Below are 17,458 nucleotides of genomic sequence, written 5' to 3' on the forward strand. Positions count from 1 at the left end.
TTTTACAACATAAAACTCATCATTTACTATTTACTGCACCAAAAAACTGTCATAAACACAGAAATATCCAAGCTCCATCTGACGTGCGATCCTCTCTCTGTTCGGGCAAGGATCAAGCGAGAAGCCCTGTAAGTGCTTTGTGATAACACTTAAGTGATGTATGGCTTGTGTCATGGAAACTGACAGGCACAGTGGGTTTCATAAAAGCCAGGCTAAAACACAACCGACTCTACGCAGCTCTCCTTCTCCGGCAATCCCTCTTATCTCCGTCTCTCTTCCTCTATTTCATCACCTCATCCTTTCATCCCTCTTCACCTGTATAATTCGTATTCCTATCTGCATTTTTTCTTCTACGACTTTTTCTTCTTGACTATCCACTTTATTCTCGAAGTTGCAGTACTCGCAGCCATCATCTTTCAGGTTGTATTATTTTGCATGGGGCTGAGATCTTGACAGCAAATAAATTTTAAATCCCCCCCAGAGAATCAGTGCAATGCTGACTTGTTGGTGCACAAGGAAATTTAACACTTGAACCTACATTATATCATATTTTAGCTTCAAAACTTTCTCCAAATTCTTTGATTGAAATGAATGGGATCAAAGTACTATCACAAAAAAGTGTGGTTTATCAGCATTCAGAGACAAAAGTAGACAGGGCCGAATAAGGTGAATTGTGATTCCCATAGTTGCTCACCTGTCAGAGAGGAGGTCTTTCAGCAGTTTGTTCTTGTCCCTGAAACAGCCCAGTGAGTGCATGCTGTCCAAAACATCTGGGTCGATGTCGTCCGATGAAGGGAGGCTTCGGATGGTCACCTTCCTGGGCACGGGCTGCTCCGGTTCTGGTTCATTCTTGCCCCCTCTGGGAAAAAAAAGTACAAATTCAGCAGATTGTTAATAAGAATCCACACAGCATGGAGTGTGGTCTGTATTATAATCTTAAACAGGGCGTGATAACATAGGAAGTTAAGTGATGCATGTGGGAAAGGACAATGTGTAAGTTAATAGTAGGCAAGAGATGCTAATGGTGTAGTGACATTGGATTATAAATTCATATTCATTAAGGACACAGTTTCCCGCTCATTCTGACAGCCTGGTAATTTGTAACTTCTCACATCAAGAACCCATCCAAAACTTTCACAGTTCCATCTAAAGGATTAGCATTACAATTTAAAAGTAATTTGAACTAATAATAAACTAACCTTTGCAACCACCACTGGGACCTAAATTATATTTTTGGATCCACTGACATTGACATACTTATCACGGCTACATTCAATTCAGAATAAAGAAGTGAAATATCAATATTCCAGTCTGTAGCAAGATAAATATATTGTGAACTTATAATACTGGCAAATGATAAGTGGTCATATTTAATATAGTGCCTCTCCTTCGGGCACTGAAAGTGTGTTACATCAAGGAACCACTCACCCACACACACAAACACTGGGACTGCGGTGGGTTAAGTGTCTTGCCCAAGGAAACAATCACAGTGTCCATCTGTGGGAGCTGGAATTGCACCACCAACCTGTGGGTCAACGGATCTGACTGTTCAATCAATGATGTTTATGTCAAGAGTGAGGTTCGAACCGCCAACCTTCGGATCAGTGGACACAACTGAGCTACTGACGCCACAATACTGGCATTTGATTATTAAACTTACAAAAACTTTTCAGTCTTTTGGGAAAAAAATTAAGAACAAACTTTTTTCACTACATGAGATAATTTTTTTCCAAATATGTCCAAAATTATTTAGAATAATATACACTTTAACAGTTGTGAATATACACAGGAAACACACATGGCACGTAAACAAGCAGCCTAAGGACATTGTTTGCACTTTGCACATACGCACAACATTAATATTTAGACCCTTATGTATTATAAAACAGTCTTTTGTGAAATATTCACTTTGCTCTGGGTTTATAGTCCACTGCATAAAAAAGCTTTTACTACTTACTTTAGTATGTATGCAGAATTGGCACCATAAAGGTAACCTCGTCTCGTCTTGTTTTACTTCTGCATTTTAATGTCCTTGATAAACTCTTAACAACATCGGTTTTAAAATAACAGCTCTGTTTTACAAAGTATGTTAAACTTAAAGGGCATGTATTACTCTATTCTCTGATCTATGATATGTATGTTGTTTCCTCATTACAAACAGACCTGGAGTTGTGTTTTGTTTCATTCACACATTTTTAACACACAAACTCTGCACATTTAGGCTCAGTTTTTCTCTCAAACAGAAAACACTCAGTTCCCCCTTGTGATGTGATTACTCAAACATGTGTGAAAGAAACAAAAGACCTCTGCAGATATGTTTTTGAGGTGGCAACGACATTATAACACGGCTAAAAGCTCACAGGAGTCAATTTAAAACATATTATGAGTTGCACTTTTAAGATACAAAAACATGGCCACTGCTTTCATTATGGTTTGTTCTACTCTGCGGGCTTGATGGCGCAGCTGCAACTGCTGTCAACACATGTCAATAATAGACCAAATTAAATAAATAAAACCCTCTCAAGCCCCACTCCTATCTCTATACACAGCAACATAAAATATACAAGCTTTTATCACATTTTTTGGTAAATTTTCATTCAATCACGATGCAGATTTGGGTCAGCGAGCACCAGCCTGACTCATGCCTCATCATTGTGTAATCTCCATAAGGATTAGACCTCCATTTTTGGCTGTAACGCTGCCATGTATTTTCCAGATGTTCGTCCAGTACTGTTGCCTCACCCACTTTCCCCGTAGAGGTCTTGTCACCTGGTTTAACAAATGACTCTGCGCGCAAAACTTTCATGACTTTACTTCTATAGGCTAATCCCCATGGAAACTCTACAATATGACGGTGACCTACATCTCACCTTAGTCACAGCACAATTCAGTTAAAAATAGTGTGTTTTTATTTCCCTGTGGACACTTCACCTGGAACCTGCTGTTAACAGGATCCTATAGTTTAGAATTTTTGACATTGGTTGTCAAATCTTAGCTTCAGGAAATGACTCCAGGTCCATTTAAAAATAATGATGACGGATTATTTGACCATTAACTGACCAAGAAATCCACCACCACCAAAAAATAACTAAAAAATTGACAATGTATAAACTGAAACTGCACCAAAGAAAGAATATGCTGATATCAAGACTGAACTAGCACTAACCTTAGATAGATTCAAAAGGAAGTAAACCACTTCTTCTAAATCAGGACTAAAGCAGGTCTACTCCTCTGATATCTACACTTAAAAACAAAACCTAGCCAGATGTTACTTTCAAAAACTTTTTAGATTCCCAGGTGAAGGCTAATAAAATCCCTACTACCATCTTTAAATAACTAAACTGAGAAAAAAAGGAAGGAGAACAATCTGTGTATCATTTGTTCATTCATTTTTCCAAATAAAACCAAAAATAAGAAAATGAAAAAACAACAAAAATTTTTTTTTCTTTCATTATTTGTCTCCAAGACCAAAATGAAAACAATTAGTTTTTTTGAATTTTTTTCGATTTTGTGTTTAAATGAATAATGAAAAATGGCCGTTTCCCATTTCAGTGACTTAAAATGCAATGCTGGACTTTTGCGTCACATATGGACTGAACCAGGACTAAAACAGGACTAAACCAGGTCTAAACCTGTCTCCATACCAGTCTGGCACCAGTTTAGTCTTGGTTTAGTCCTGGTAGACCTGGTTTAGTCCTGGTTCAGTTATGGCTTAGACCTGATTTAGACCTGATTTAGGCCTGTTTAAGACGTAGTTTAATCCTGTTTTAGTCCTGTTTTAGTCCTGTTTTAGTCCCGGTTTGGTTCTGGTTCAGTCTGTATGTTTAAGTCACAGAAACGGGAAACAGCTGTTATCAGTTTTTTCCATTTTTCATTTAAACACAAAATCGAAAACTGAAAAAAATGAATCGTTATCCATTTTTTTCATTTGGGTTTTGGAGACAAACAATGAAGAAAATATATATATATTTTTTTTTTTCATTTCCTTATATTTGGTTTTATTTTGAAAAATGAATGAATGATACACGGATTCTGAACATATTCATTTTACAACAGACAGGCCTACAAATAAACCAAATTCAACCAAGGTGTATTGTGCAACTTTTATATTGGAGGGTCCATTACTTGTTTGTCTCCATGGAGATGTTATTGCTTTGCTTGGAATGATCCATGGTATATAACACATATATCTAGCATTTATTCATTACTGGTGTTTCTATTGCTCAAAAATACAACAATTGTCTGTGAACAGGGTCGCCTCTACACAGATCTGACCTGTAATGTAGCCTATACTTGTCTCCCTTGAGATAGATCAGTTTAATCTCTACCGTGGAACATTCTAGCCAAAGCAAGACCAGAAAAGTTGCACAGTGCATCTTTAACACAGCTTTGATCTTGGTGTGGAGCTGTCCTTTCAGCACCACAGCTCTCCCATCTGCCCCAGCTCGCGCACATAAAACCTGCTCACGTAAAACTGCTCTGCTTGGTTCCGATGCAAGTTTAATCATTCACTGCTATCACCACGGAGACAGTCAGGGGACCACACTCACTGTATTAGTTTCCTCTCATGGCGCTTGTCTCCTCTAGTTTTCTTTTATCAAGTCTGCCTGTCTGTTTGCATGATATTTTACAACACAAAACTATAACTCTGCTCTCTCACCGGACTTCCATTCATTCCCCATGATTCATTGCTGTGTTTGCGCTGTTGGGACAAGTGCTAAATCAGATGTAAATGAGTGAGTGACATCGGGAGCTGAATACATGGCTGGGGGACCGGGACAGTTGTCATATGTCATACAGTGTCCCTCGGCTAAGAAAGGGTGACATTTATGCTTATAAAGGAAGTAAGATGTAAGTTGTTTTAGTCAAAAAGTTTGACGCAATATATCACCAAAAACTTCCAAAAACATGTTATAATAAGTGAAAGTGCATTTTTAAAACCACACTGGGAGTTAAAAGACAACAGCAAGTAAGCAATTTAAAGTATAAGAATAATTGTATAGCTGCCTTGTTTGTTCATCTCGTTCATTTGCCTCTGTGGGGTTGTCCATGCATTTTGAAGCAAAGCACTATTGTAAGTATGCACTGTTGTAATGAAATTGGACAATGTGTGTTGTTTGGTGAACAGTCACACTGTTTTTATGTATTTTATGGCAGGGGAAGACGCCAGACGCTTTACAGCCACAAGGCAAAACAACATCAAGAAACCCTGTGAGAATGTTACAATACACTACGTGTTTTACAATTTATCTTCACAGGTATTGAAATAATGTAAAGTATAAGGTCTTCTGAGTACTACCAGATCTAAACCAGATGCAGAATGGGACTAAGGTCTGAACCAAGAGCTAAAACACACAAAATGATTGCTGTAATAGTTAAACAAACAAATAGATGAACCCAGGAGGAGGGTAAAATATAGATTAAAAACTTTTTAGATTAAAAATTTAAAGGTGTACTATGTAACTGTTTGACTGGGGGTCCATAATCTGCTTGTTTTTATGAATAGTTTTCAGACAGTATACTTTTATTACTTAGGTAATATTGTGTTTTATGTAACAGTAATCTTAAGTAAAAAGTTTTGGTTATCACTATGAGTTTATTTATTATTTATTTAACTAACTTTTTTATGTTGACAATATCATAAGATTTAAACCTGCCCCGTGACTTCAAATATGATTTAGCTTCTCAAGTTTTTTATTTTTTTTCTAATTTTTGTGTCTAAACTTTGAAATTCCAGATTTTGTTTTTACAATTAAATCAACTCAACAATTAAATCAAAATGTTTTTATGAATATGTCTTTGCTCTGCCTGGAATGTTCTGGAGTGTGACATTAGACAGCTTTAACTTACATTTATTAAATTATAGCTGATTTAAAAGCTGAAAAATACCAAGAAAACGGGCATTCTGACGGTGTGCGGGGTTGCCTCTCCACAGATCTGAATGTAACTTGGTCTGGTTTGGTTTCCATGAAGATAGAAAGGTTTAATGCCATGCTGTGAAACATTCCAGACAAAGCAATAACATCTCCACGGAGAAAAACATTTAAAAGACCCTTTACCTGAAAAGTTATACAATGCACCTTTAAAACATCAATAAATAAATTAAGAAAAATAAGAAAAACGATGTTAAACAACGCATAACTAATGTAAAACTACACCAAAGAAAGAACATGTCAACATCAGGAGTGAACTAGAATGAACCTAAGCCTGACTAAAAGTGGCTGTTTTGACCCAAGTTAAAAATGGAGTTTACTTTTTCCAAACCAGGACTAAACAAGGTCTACTAAGCAAACAGCTACACTTAAAAACAAAACCTAGCCTGATGTTACCTTACTTTCATTTGACCATGTACCACAGTCTAAAATAATGAAAACTGACTAATTTTGCCACTAATGCTCCTACTGCATTATATCATTAAGCTATAAATACCCAACAAGATTAACGACAACACTAAACAAGGGTCCACCATGTCATAAAAGTTAAACATTAGCACAGAAAGATCATGTAGCTCCAACCTTTGTATTCTCCTTCTCCACTTCTCCCTGCTCATCTGACCATATGTACACATCCTCTTCCAGGCTCTGCAGTTTACCCCGTGCCCCTCCCCTCGTCCCCCTCGCCCCCCGGAGTCACGCCTGAAATGCACTGCTCAGATACAGGCCATTTATCATGAGGACGGGGCTCTCGGGCCACAGAGTGAACGGAGAGAATAAACAGTGACAGAGGTATACTCACATGTACCACGTGTGCTTCTGGATCTGCTCGAGCTGTAACACACAACACACAATGAAGAGACAGGTCAGTTTTGTTATTTACAGAGAGTTATTTATAGTGCTTACAAACATTTAGATTTAACTTTTTTAAAAGAAATTATACTACTCAGAATAGTCCTCAGACAGCTGTTGTGTTTGAAGTAACAGTACTCATTAGGCTTGTAACAATAACCAAAATATCATGACATCGTATTGTCAAAAGTCTTTCAGTAATATTGTGGGCCATCACAATATATCGAACCACAAGTTTCTTTGCTTAAATTCATTGTTATGGTGCAGCAACAGCTAAAAAAACAGAGAGAACTACATAGACCATGATCCTTTGCTCTGTTTTGGTGCAGACTACATGAAGAAATAGCAGTTCTAAGCACTTTTAAGTCTTAGTTCTTAAGTCTTGTCAAGGCATTTGAAGCAGTGTTGGGAATAACGTGTTATAAAAGTAACAAATTACTATAACGCATTGCTTTTTGCTGTAACACAGTAATGTAAGGCATTACAGGGGGAAACAATTTTAGATTTTACTCGGTAAAAATGTCATAATGCGCATTACAATGCTTTTTTAACCTGCATTGAAGTGGTGGGTTAGGGTTCATACAAATTCGCTAAAATCACCGCGATATTAGCAGCGGTGAAATGCCGGACCGTTAGGTAACCGCGGGTGAATGGACCAGCACAGAACTCTGTGCTCCGAAGGGCTAACCACAGCTGATGCCCAATCGCACCTTGCAGACATCCTGCTCGGGGCTCGGGGTTTTCTCAAGGGTGGTCCTAGATTCCAAGTTCTGGTCCAAGATTAGTCCTGGTTTAGACCTGGTTTAGTCCTGGTTTAGTCCTGGTTTAAACCTGGTTTAGACCTACTTTAATCCTGGTTTAGTCCTGGTTCAGTCCTGGTTTAGACCTGGTTTAGTCCTGGTTTAGTCCTGGTTTAGTCCTGGTTCAGCTCTGGTTCAGTCCTGGTTTAGACCTGGTTTCGTCCTGGTTTAGTCCTGATTTAGTCCTGATTTAATCCTAGTTTAGACCTGGTTTAGACCTGGTTTAGTCCTGGTTTAGTCCTGATTTAGTCCTGATTTAATCCTAGTTTAGACCTGGTTTAGACCTGATTTAGTCCTGGTTCAGCTCTGGTTCAGTCCTGGTTTAGACCTGGTTTCGTCCTGGTTTAGTCCTGATTTAGTCCTGATTTAATCCTAGTTTAGACCTGGTTTAGACCTGGTTTAGTCCTGGTTTAGTCCTGATTTAGTCCTGATTTAATCCTAGTTTAGACCTGGTTTAGACCTGGTTTAGACCTGGTTCAGTTCTGGTTTAGTCCTGGCTCAGTCCGGGTTCAGCTTTGGTTCAGTTTTGGTTTAGACTTGATTTAGATGCAGTTCAGTCCTGGTTTAGTCCCGGTTCAGTCCATATATTGCGCAAAAGTTCATTATCTTTGCAGTTATTTTGGTGAGAGTAACTTAAAAGTGCTGCAATAGTCATGTAATGCCTTACATTTTAAATACAGTAATATTGTAATATAACAAATTACTTTGAAATGACAGTAACAAGCATTACATTTTTAAAGTAACTTGCCCAACAGTGATTTTAAGAGGAATTTTGTTAGCCTCCACAAAATATCGCAATAAATACCATACCGTGACATGTATATCGTGAAAATATCACACTGTGAGATTTGGATATTGTTACATCCCTAGTACTCTTAAGTAAAAAGTTTTGATTACTCTTGTCATTATGAGTAAGTTTGTTTATTTATCTGGCAAACTTTTTATGTTGACAATTTTACCAGATTTAAACTTGCACCGCTCCTTCAAATATAATTTAGTTTCTCATGTTTTTTCTTGTTTTTGTGTCTAATCTTTGACATTCCAGATTTTGTTTATAGAATTAAATCATCTTCAAATTATAAATCTGATTTTACACCCAGACAGTTGCTCTTCCTCCTAAACTGTTTACTCTTACTTTCTTAATTTCTTGGTTTATTACTTTATACTTTTACTTGAGTTATATTATTTTAGTATTCTTACTTGAGTACAATTTCTGGCTAATAAAAACAAAAATATAAGCAAACATTTGTCACATTTAAAAATACACAAGGATGTTTAGGACCTTTACATTTCTTCCTCCTCAATACTATGGAAAATATATGTGTTACATTTTATTATTGACATCAAGCAGCACTGAAAAGAAAAAAATAATTTGAAGTTGAAAGACATGTTTTAATTACCTCAGCATCAATACTGACATAATGAGTTTTGTAACAAGCCCAAGCCTATTCTATTGATAGCTCTGATGGTTTAGAGGAATACTGTCAAAGAAAGAAATAGTCAAGAAAGTAGTAGTTTGTCTCCAGTGACCTCATGTTGTGTGGTATGTTTTGATCACATTGTGTGGAATTATAAACAGCTCTTCCCTATCCACAATACAATTTACTCCCATGAGAGACACCGAAGGCAACCATAGCCATATGCTTTCCCCATTTACTGGAGGTTAATAGCTTTTCTGACTTCTAAAAGTAAAGACCTCAAAGAAATTAGATTGACTTCTAGTGGCATAAACACAGAAAGAATGGTGAGACTCAACTCCTTTTTACCAGACTATTGTTGTAGAAGAGAGTAGTTTCTGTGGTATAGACTAATCATTTTAATTTCCATCATTTTCAGTCATTTTCGCAAACATTTTTGTACAAATTCATGACAGCAAACAATGAGGGCTGCAAGTCTTATGTCGTTCAATCGATTAATTGGTCAGTGGTGTCTTAGTTGACCAACACTGTCATTAGTCAAATCATTTTTTAATTAAGATTATATGGATTTATGTGGCCCACAGGAGACAGAGGAATCCAAAGAGAAACACATTGTTTACTTGTACTTCAAAAAAATAGTGTGATTTTAATTGTGTCGGGGTCGGTCGTGTTCGGACTCAAATATCTTAACACCTATCAGGCTTGGGTCGGATTCGATCACTGCTCTGTCGGACGCAGGCCGAGCTCGGACAGAAAAATTTGCCTGATACACACTCTAGCCTGGGCTGAGTTATTGAGAATGAGCTGAATAAAGTTTGACTTATCTGACTGTTTTGTTTGGTTTAATGCGTCTCATAATCTGATGCGCCTCATGTATGAAAACAGACGAGAGAATTCAACATTACTGATATCGCGCCTTATAATCCGGTGCACTTTATAGTAAAAAAAAATTTGGTAGTTACAATTTATTTATTTATTTATTTATTTACTGAGTGCAGTTTGGCTCAGATGCATGGTTAGATCATAGAGATACTAAATAGTTTTAAGAGCTTGTTAGGGATGCACGATACTAGCCTGATTCATCAGCCGGTTTTACTTCGTTTTACTTCATTTCACTTCTTACAAACCATCTGACCTCGCAGCCTTAGATTTCGTTTGCTCAGCGATAGGCGGGTACTTTTTATCATTTAACCATTTGCTGCTATTTGGTCGTGATGTATATAATGAGCCACGAATGGGGCTAACTGGTATATTAAGCTTTTCCCAAACCCCGTAGGAAGAAGGACAATAAAGTCTTTCCCCTTGATGAAATTCACCAAACATTCTCTTTATTTCGGCTTTAAATCATCGATATCGGGAATTGTTGACGACACTGAATATATGACTCTTCGCTGATTAGCTGGTGTCCAAACTTGCACTTCTGGGGTGTTTGCTAACAGTCTTTTGTATTTTGATTCCTGACCAAGTAGCTGGAGAGGAATTAAATTAAGAGGAGGCACTAGGTGGCGCCAGCCTGGCTAGTGCAATACATTACTTTTATTGAATATCGCCACCAATATTGAAAATTTTGGTGGATCGGATATCAGCTTTTTGCATTTTTTTACAAAGCTGTTCGGTACTTCTTAAACACATGTGGATCATTTTACCTGATGTCTTTACAGGAAATAAATAATATTTCCAGTCTCTGTCCTGGTACCAGTTGATATTGGATATCGGAAAATACTTAAAGCCAAGTATCGACTTCCGTATCAGAACCAAAAAAACCTGAACCGGTGCATCTTTACTTGCAATACACCCACTTTAGTTCACTACTGAATCGCACACACAATTTAGTCTATAGCCCTCTTAACAATAAAACAACAGACAAACAAAAGACGAGTTCAGCAGGAGTGCACAATAGACTGAAGTAAATAATAACGGTGAAATATCGATTGTGCCAATAGAGAATAACACTAAACTAGAATACACAAAGCTATATGTATAATAAAGACTTACTATCAAACATTTACCGCTGGTTCTGTCCTGGACTCTGCACTAAGGGGATTCTGCTGCTCCCATCCTCTCCTCGTTCCTCTTACAAACACATAATCTGTTTGCCACTGTGATCATGGCCTTTTTAATGTGCCCACTTTGTCACCACCACTGTCTCTTACCAATAAAGGTGGGCACAATGAGACACAGGCAGAGCACGAAGGTCTGACAGAGAAAGATGTCTGCAAAAATAAACTCTGCGTCTTAACTGCCCACAGCGGAACACAGGATCAATGAAACGGTTGGGACTTTTTAATTTGCTCCTGCTGTTACCGGCGAGCCACGGGAGATGCACAAGGCACTTCTAATTATTGTCACTTATCTGGAGGCATACATCTCCACTAAGTGTCTCTATTATGGGTCTAATGCTGCCACCGTCCCCAAGGAGGAACTGCAGGTCATAGGACTCAAGAGGTAATGGATTAATCTGAGAAATCATGTTTAAAGAAATCACAGATGAGATTTTAGTACACAATGTAAAGTTTTTTCAAGGTATGAACGTGATCTATAATAAATTCTTTTAGTTTAAGAATAAAAAAATGAATTATAAAAAAATGAATTTCATTTTAATTTATTTTTACAGCGCCCAAAATCACAACAGCAGTCGCCTCGTAGAGCTAATCGAAACAGTCATTGGTCAATAATAGACAAGAAGATTAATAAAGATTCACAGAGACAAGCAAATGGATAACTGCCCATTTGTATTGACCCATTATGAACGTTGTTTTGCACAAGAGCAAAATTAATCTGATGTTTGTAATATCTACAGTACCCTTGTCTTTTGTTAAATCTGCACAGTACAAAAGCAATGGAATGAAATAAAAAAGTTCAAATCTAAAATAAAAAAACTACTTTACAAAGAACTAACCAGTACTCAAGTTGTAAATAATTTGCACTTTCCCCCTTCAACTCAAAACAGGCACCACAGGTAGACTCAGATCACACTTTTTATATAGCACAAATTCACACACGCACTCAGACACATTTATACACCAGAGTACAGACATTGGAGAAGAGGTTGGTTAAGTGTCTTGCCCAAGGACACAACAACAGCATTCCTCTGTGAGAGCTGGAATCACACCACCAACCTGTGGGTCAGTGGATGTGACTGCTTTACCAATGGTGTTTATGTCAAGAGTTTGTTTATGTCCCTAACCTTTAACATCCGATCTTATACTACATACTGGGTAATGTTACTGCGTGGTACGCGGGGGTACGCCATCCACCCACTTCTCCCGACGTGAGATATAAAAAAATATAACAACTATAAAATAGCTACAACTTAAATGTCAAACTGGAGCCATTGGCAATGATGAAAACAACCTGCATAGGCTCATGATATCTGCAGTACTGTCCTATAGTGACCTGAGACATGAGGGGACCAGGACTGAACCAGGACTAAACCAGGACTAAACCAGGACTAAACCAGGACTGTCTGGACGGTCCTGGAGGTGTGCCCACGTAGCCCATTGGGTGACCACAGGAGAAAGGACTGGCTCAGAGCTTCCATGGGGCTAAGTGCAGCCGTTACCCGATCACGCTTTGCAGACCCCCTGCTCCGTGGGCTTGGGGTTCTCTCTCTCACTCTCAAGTCCAAGATTAGTCCTGGTTTAGTCCTGGTTTAGACCTGTTTTAGTCCTGCTTTAGTCCTCGTTCAGTCCTGGTTAAGTCCTCCCAGTCCAGTCCTGGTTTACTCCTGGTTCAGTCCTGGTTAAGTCCTCCTGGTTCAGTCCCGGTTTAGACCCGGTTTAGACCCGGTTTAGCCCCGGTTCAGTCCCGGTTCAGTCCCGGTTCAGTCCCGGTTCAGTCCCGGTTCAGTCCCGGTTCAGTCGTGGTTTAGTCATGGTTCAGACCTGGGCACATGTGTTGTAGCCTATGATTTATGTTCTGTAGGTGATTATGAATGGCCTTAATGTTAGTATCATGATTCTACAACATTTTGAGTGAAAAAACCCATAAAATATTACTGATTTTTTCCTGGCTGGCTGGGCTTTATGTTTGTACTTTAAGAAAACAAAAACAAAACATAAACAATCTATATGACATCTATGTGTATTTCGTCATATCAAGTTGAGTGTATGGCTTTTGGGGTGGAGGTGAATGGAGGTGGGGGTGTGTGTGAGTGGGGAGGATTCATCACATCGATAATGTCAAAAATCCCATACCCCCACTTAAAAAATCCCCACTACACCACTGCTGTCAGAAACATTTTGGTTAGTCTATTCTCCAAACACAGATATCTGCACATACCCCTTGTAAAGACATATCTCCATTACAGGTACCACTGAAATCTGTCTCTTATTATTGTCCCAGTGTTCACACCGTCCCAAAGGAAAGCCCTCTGCTGTCTCCATATTAGCTACAACACAGGACAGTCTGACTAGCTGCTTTGGTAGACCAGAGGTGACTTCCACAGAGGTCAGTGTATTGACGGAGACACTCTGGCTGTCAGATACAGGCCAGTGGGTGACCTACTCTCTCCTGGTTTTATTGAGAGCCGGGAGGCAAGAGACCGATATCACACGGAAAACTTCAGAGCGATGCGGTCGGAAATGCACTAAAACATCAATCAGGCTTTAAATGTGACAGTAGCAATTCCAGACGCTTTCACTCACACACAGACACTCGCTCCATAAAAGGTCCATCTCGTCAAATGTGGAGAAGGAAGCAACCAGGTGCAGTAGTGATAGCTCATTATACGCACAATCTGTACACCACAAACGCAGCCATGTCGTTTATACCTACTTCATTAAAACCCCCTCAGCTTGTTATTATTCTGTCTGCAAGGACGAGTGTTGACGGAGGAACTCAAAATGGTAAGACAGCAAAAATTATCTACTTATTATGTGGCTTGTAGCACTTGAAACCGGTCTCGGACTTATTAGAGGATTCCACCCATTTTAAAGTCTTTCAATCATATACTGTGCAGTGTATAGAAGTAGGGATTAGAGATAGACTGTTATGTCACCTGGCGGATATACTGTATTGGGCTGATATTTGGACTTTTTAGCATATCAGATATTGGCTTTCAAAGGGTTCCCACTCTACAAAAATTCAAAACTTTTCCATGACCTAAAGTGAATTGTCCATGACTTTACAGCACCCACATGTGTAGAATTGATCAGACTTTAAGGGCTAAATATGAAATGTTAACCCTTTCCACTCACCTTATAGTATTATAGTTTTTTTAACATTGAAAATACTGTCAGTGCATTTATTTACTCTTTTAAACAAAAGGCGCGTACGTTCGGAAATAATCATAATAGCCTACTGATAACTCAACAGAACGCTGTAGTTGCATGAAAGAGTAAAATTCCATGACTTTTCCAGGATTTTCATGACCATGGGAACCCTGTTTGTCTCTAGCACAGGCTTTGGTTGATCTACTGCCTAAAAATACACACAAAGATTTTATATATGATTACAAAATGTGATTACACAGCTCTCTTAAAGGTTTGTGGTTAAAAAAAAAGGGGGCTGCGGGTGAGTTTATAGTGAATTTAAATTACATATCATCAAAACTGGCCATCAAATTAAACAATCAGTATCTGCATTGGCCATAAAAACAATGGGTCTAGGAGGAATCATAGAATTCAGTTTCCCTAATGTTAAGTGATTTTCAGATGATAAATACTAAAGTTATCATTCTGACTCTATGTGATAGATGTATTAACCAGTAGTGACCCAACAGTTTACAGGGTTATTCCATGGCATTTTACATTATTCATGCTAATGTAGTGTTTTGCACTGTTGCCAAAAAACATGACACATTTCTAATTAATGGCTGTTTGAATGTTCCATCTCAAGTTTGTATCAGAGTTGATGTTATGGATCTGCAAAAGTGATATGGAAAAGCAAAAAATGTTCTTTACTAAAATTTCTTAATTCATTGTCATAAAGTTCAAATCCAGTATAAAAAAGTTAATATTTTCTTCCATTATATTTTGTGTACCTCTAAGAAAATTCAGTAATGCAATGACAAGAAATCTCATGTTAACTAGTGAAGCTTAAAGAGGCACTGCAGAACTTTTCTGGTGGAGGGCCCCCTGCTTGTCTCCATGGAGATGTTGTTGCTTTCCCTGGAATGTTCCATTGTATGACATTAAACATATCCATCTAAGATTTATTCATGTGTTTCTATTGCTCAAAAATACAATAATCCCTTTTGTAAATAGGGGCGACTTTCCACAGATCTGAGTTGTAATGCAGCACAGTGCTCTAACCTGCTTGTCTCCCTTAAGATAGATAGGTTCAATCTATACTGTGGAACATTCTAGACAAAACAGTAACATCTCCATGGTGATAAGCAGCCAAAAAAGTTGCACAGTGCACCTTTAAATGGTTGGTACAGTGGATCAGAATATGTTTTTTCCCCTTCAAAAGCACTGCAGTGTAGCATTTCAAAATGGGGTCAACAGTTTTCTTGAGGACACACTTTTGATTCGAGGAAACCGCTTACATCATCATCTCTTCTCCCCCTGAGCGTCCTCTGTCTGTGTGATGAACTGCTTTATAATATAATAGGCTCCTGATCATGTTCATTACAGCCCGAGTTCACAGGAAGCATGTCTTTGCTGCTTGTTCATTTGAATAGGGCAGTGATGTCTGAATTAAAGTGGCCAGTTCCCCCCAGGCAGGACCCCACAACAGAGTGAATTTTATGGAGCTAAATATCATATTAATAAATATCCTTCCCCTCTGGCCTGTGCTGAAATGGTTTAGTCTGTTATCCAAAACATTTCTAAAAACATGCTTTTGGATTTGCAATAGAACAAGTTGTGGTGGTATTTACTATTGTGGTTTGCTATGGTTCCTAACTTCATCCATCTAGACTAAATAAGAAGCAATTCACCATGGTCAGGGGAAAACTAATTATTTTTTGGGAGAAAAATAACTCAATCCCTGAAAAAAAAGTATGTTTTGTATCGGTATTCTCAAGAAAAACAGTTGGGGACCCCTGATTTAGGGTTTAACAGCTTGTGTTCAATACCCAGTCTCAGAGACACATGTTTATTCATTACTACTTTAGGAGGCTAGTGGTAGTTTATTCCTAATGCACAACATTAAACCCCCCATTCTAACCAGAGAGCAACTGAATAACATTGTTGCATGTGTTCAGTCCCACCTTTGGGTGTCCCTGTCCGATTGCTGACAAGGCCATCACGACTTAACTCTCTTACATACAGCTAACAGGCCTGTTTGACATTCCGAGAGGTTACACTCATCCCCAGAGGGAGCGATGTAAGGAGGAAAATGGGGGCAGACAGGTAGCATATTCTGCTCTGAGCCGCTGGTCACTGTGTAACCCTTTGTCCAGGACACAGCTGCAGGCATTCAGACATATCTACGATCTCAGGGTGACCTCTCTCATCACAACCCAACAAAATATGTGGAATACCAAACAGACAATTGGTCTTATCATGCATCTCAATCCTGTACTTTATTGGTTTGAGAAAAAACAGGAATATTTTAGCGAGGAAATTGTGCATCTGCAAATGTTCAAGGTCACAATATTTGCTTAGAGCTACAGTGCTCTCCACTAATACAGGTACTACTGAAGCAGATGAACAGGGATGTGTCTCTACTTAGAAAAAACATTTTTTTCCCAGTAAACTTGATTTAAGATATTTAGAAATAGACATTCCTAACATTAATACATTTTAAGTGCATATGCATGACATTAAATCAGCCTGAAAACAAACTGATCTCAGCCTTAGTCTAAGGTCATACAGGAGTTTGGTTTCAGACTCAAAAAGCTGATTTCCTTGAATCTCACCATGGAAACTGAATAAGTTAGTTAAAATATGTTTGTTTTTATCAGGAGGGTGCCAGACAACCTTACTAGCTCTGAATGTATTCTCCAGGACTAGATCAGAATATCTGGCTACCTCAAAGCTGTACTCTGTTTTAGATTCAAACCCCAAATTCGTCCTTTGTAAGATCTCTGACCAATTTGCCTCTTCTGCCCTCTACTGCTGTCTCTTCATCTCCTATAGTGCGCCTTCTAAGGTGATCTGAAGGTTTGCAAGACGAGGGCTAGCATCGCAATGAATACACAACAACAAACAAACAAACAAAGGTTCCCTTCTGTATTCACAAAAACAGAATCTTAAATAAAGCTACAGACAGCCAGTGAACATGACTTTGTACTTCAGGCCATGTTTCTTGAGCTATTCTGACACTACTCTAGAGTTAGTAGTTTAGCAGGTTTGTTGTTTTGGGGGTTGTGTGTAGGACATAAAAGGTCATAATAGGAAATTGAATTACATTTATTTATTTACTTATTGTACTGTAAAGAATTTATGTTGTCATGATACAAAATTTCTAACCTGATTTCGATACTAAGGAATAGACTCAATACTCAATACTGATTCTGAACCACAATGATAATAAAAACACTCTTTAGAATGTAATTTCCAACTTT

General features: G+C 38.3%; 1 protein-coding gene across 1 annotated transcript in view; it reads right to left on the reverse strand.

Annotated features, from left to right (window-relative positions):
- brsk2b (BR serine/threonine kinase 2b) overlaps nucleotides 1-17,458 on the reverse strand; it is a 297,761-nt gene that overhangs the window by 37,669 nt on the left and 242,634 nt on the right. The window contains exons 9-10 of the mRNA XM_055155485.1: nucleotides 6,736-6,767; nucleotides 695-859 (exon numbers count right to left, since the gene is read on the reverse strand). Of these exons, the coding sequence (XP_055011460.1) occupies nucleotides 695-859; nucleotides 6,736-6,767 (197 nt within the window). The remainder of the gene's footprint in view (nucleotides 1-694; nucleotides 860-6,735; nucleotides 6,768-17,458) is intronic.

The sequence above is a fragment of the Boleophthalmus pectinirostris genome, unplaced genomic scaffold (genome assembly GCF_026225935.1).
Source record: "Boleophthalmus pectinirostris isolate CB_2022bp ecotype Guang Dong unplaced genomic scaffold, ASM2622593v1 HiC_scaffold_2, whole genome shotgun sequence".
Lineage (NCBI taxonomy): Eukaryota > Metazoa > Chordata > Actinopteri > Gobiiformes > Gobiidae > Boleophthalmus > Boleophthalmus pectinirostris.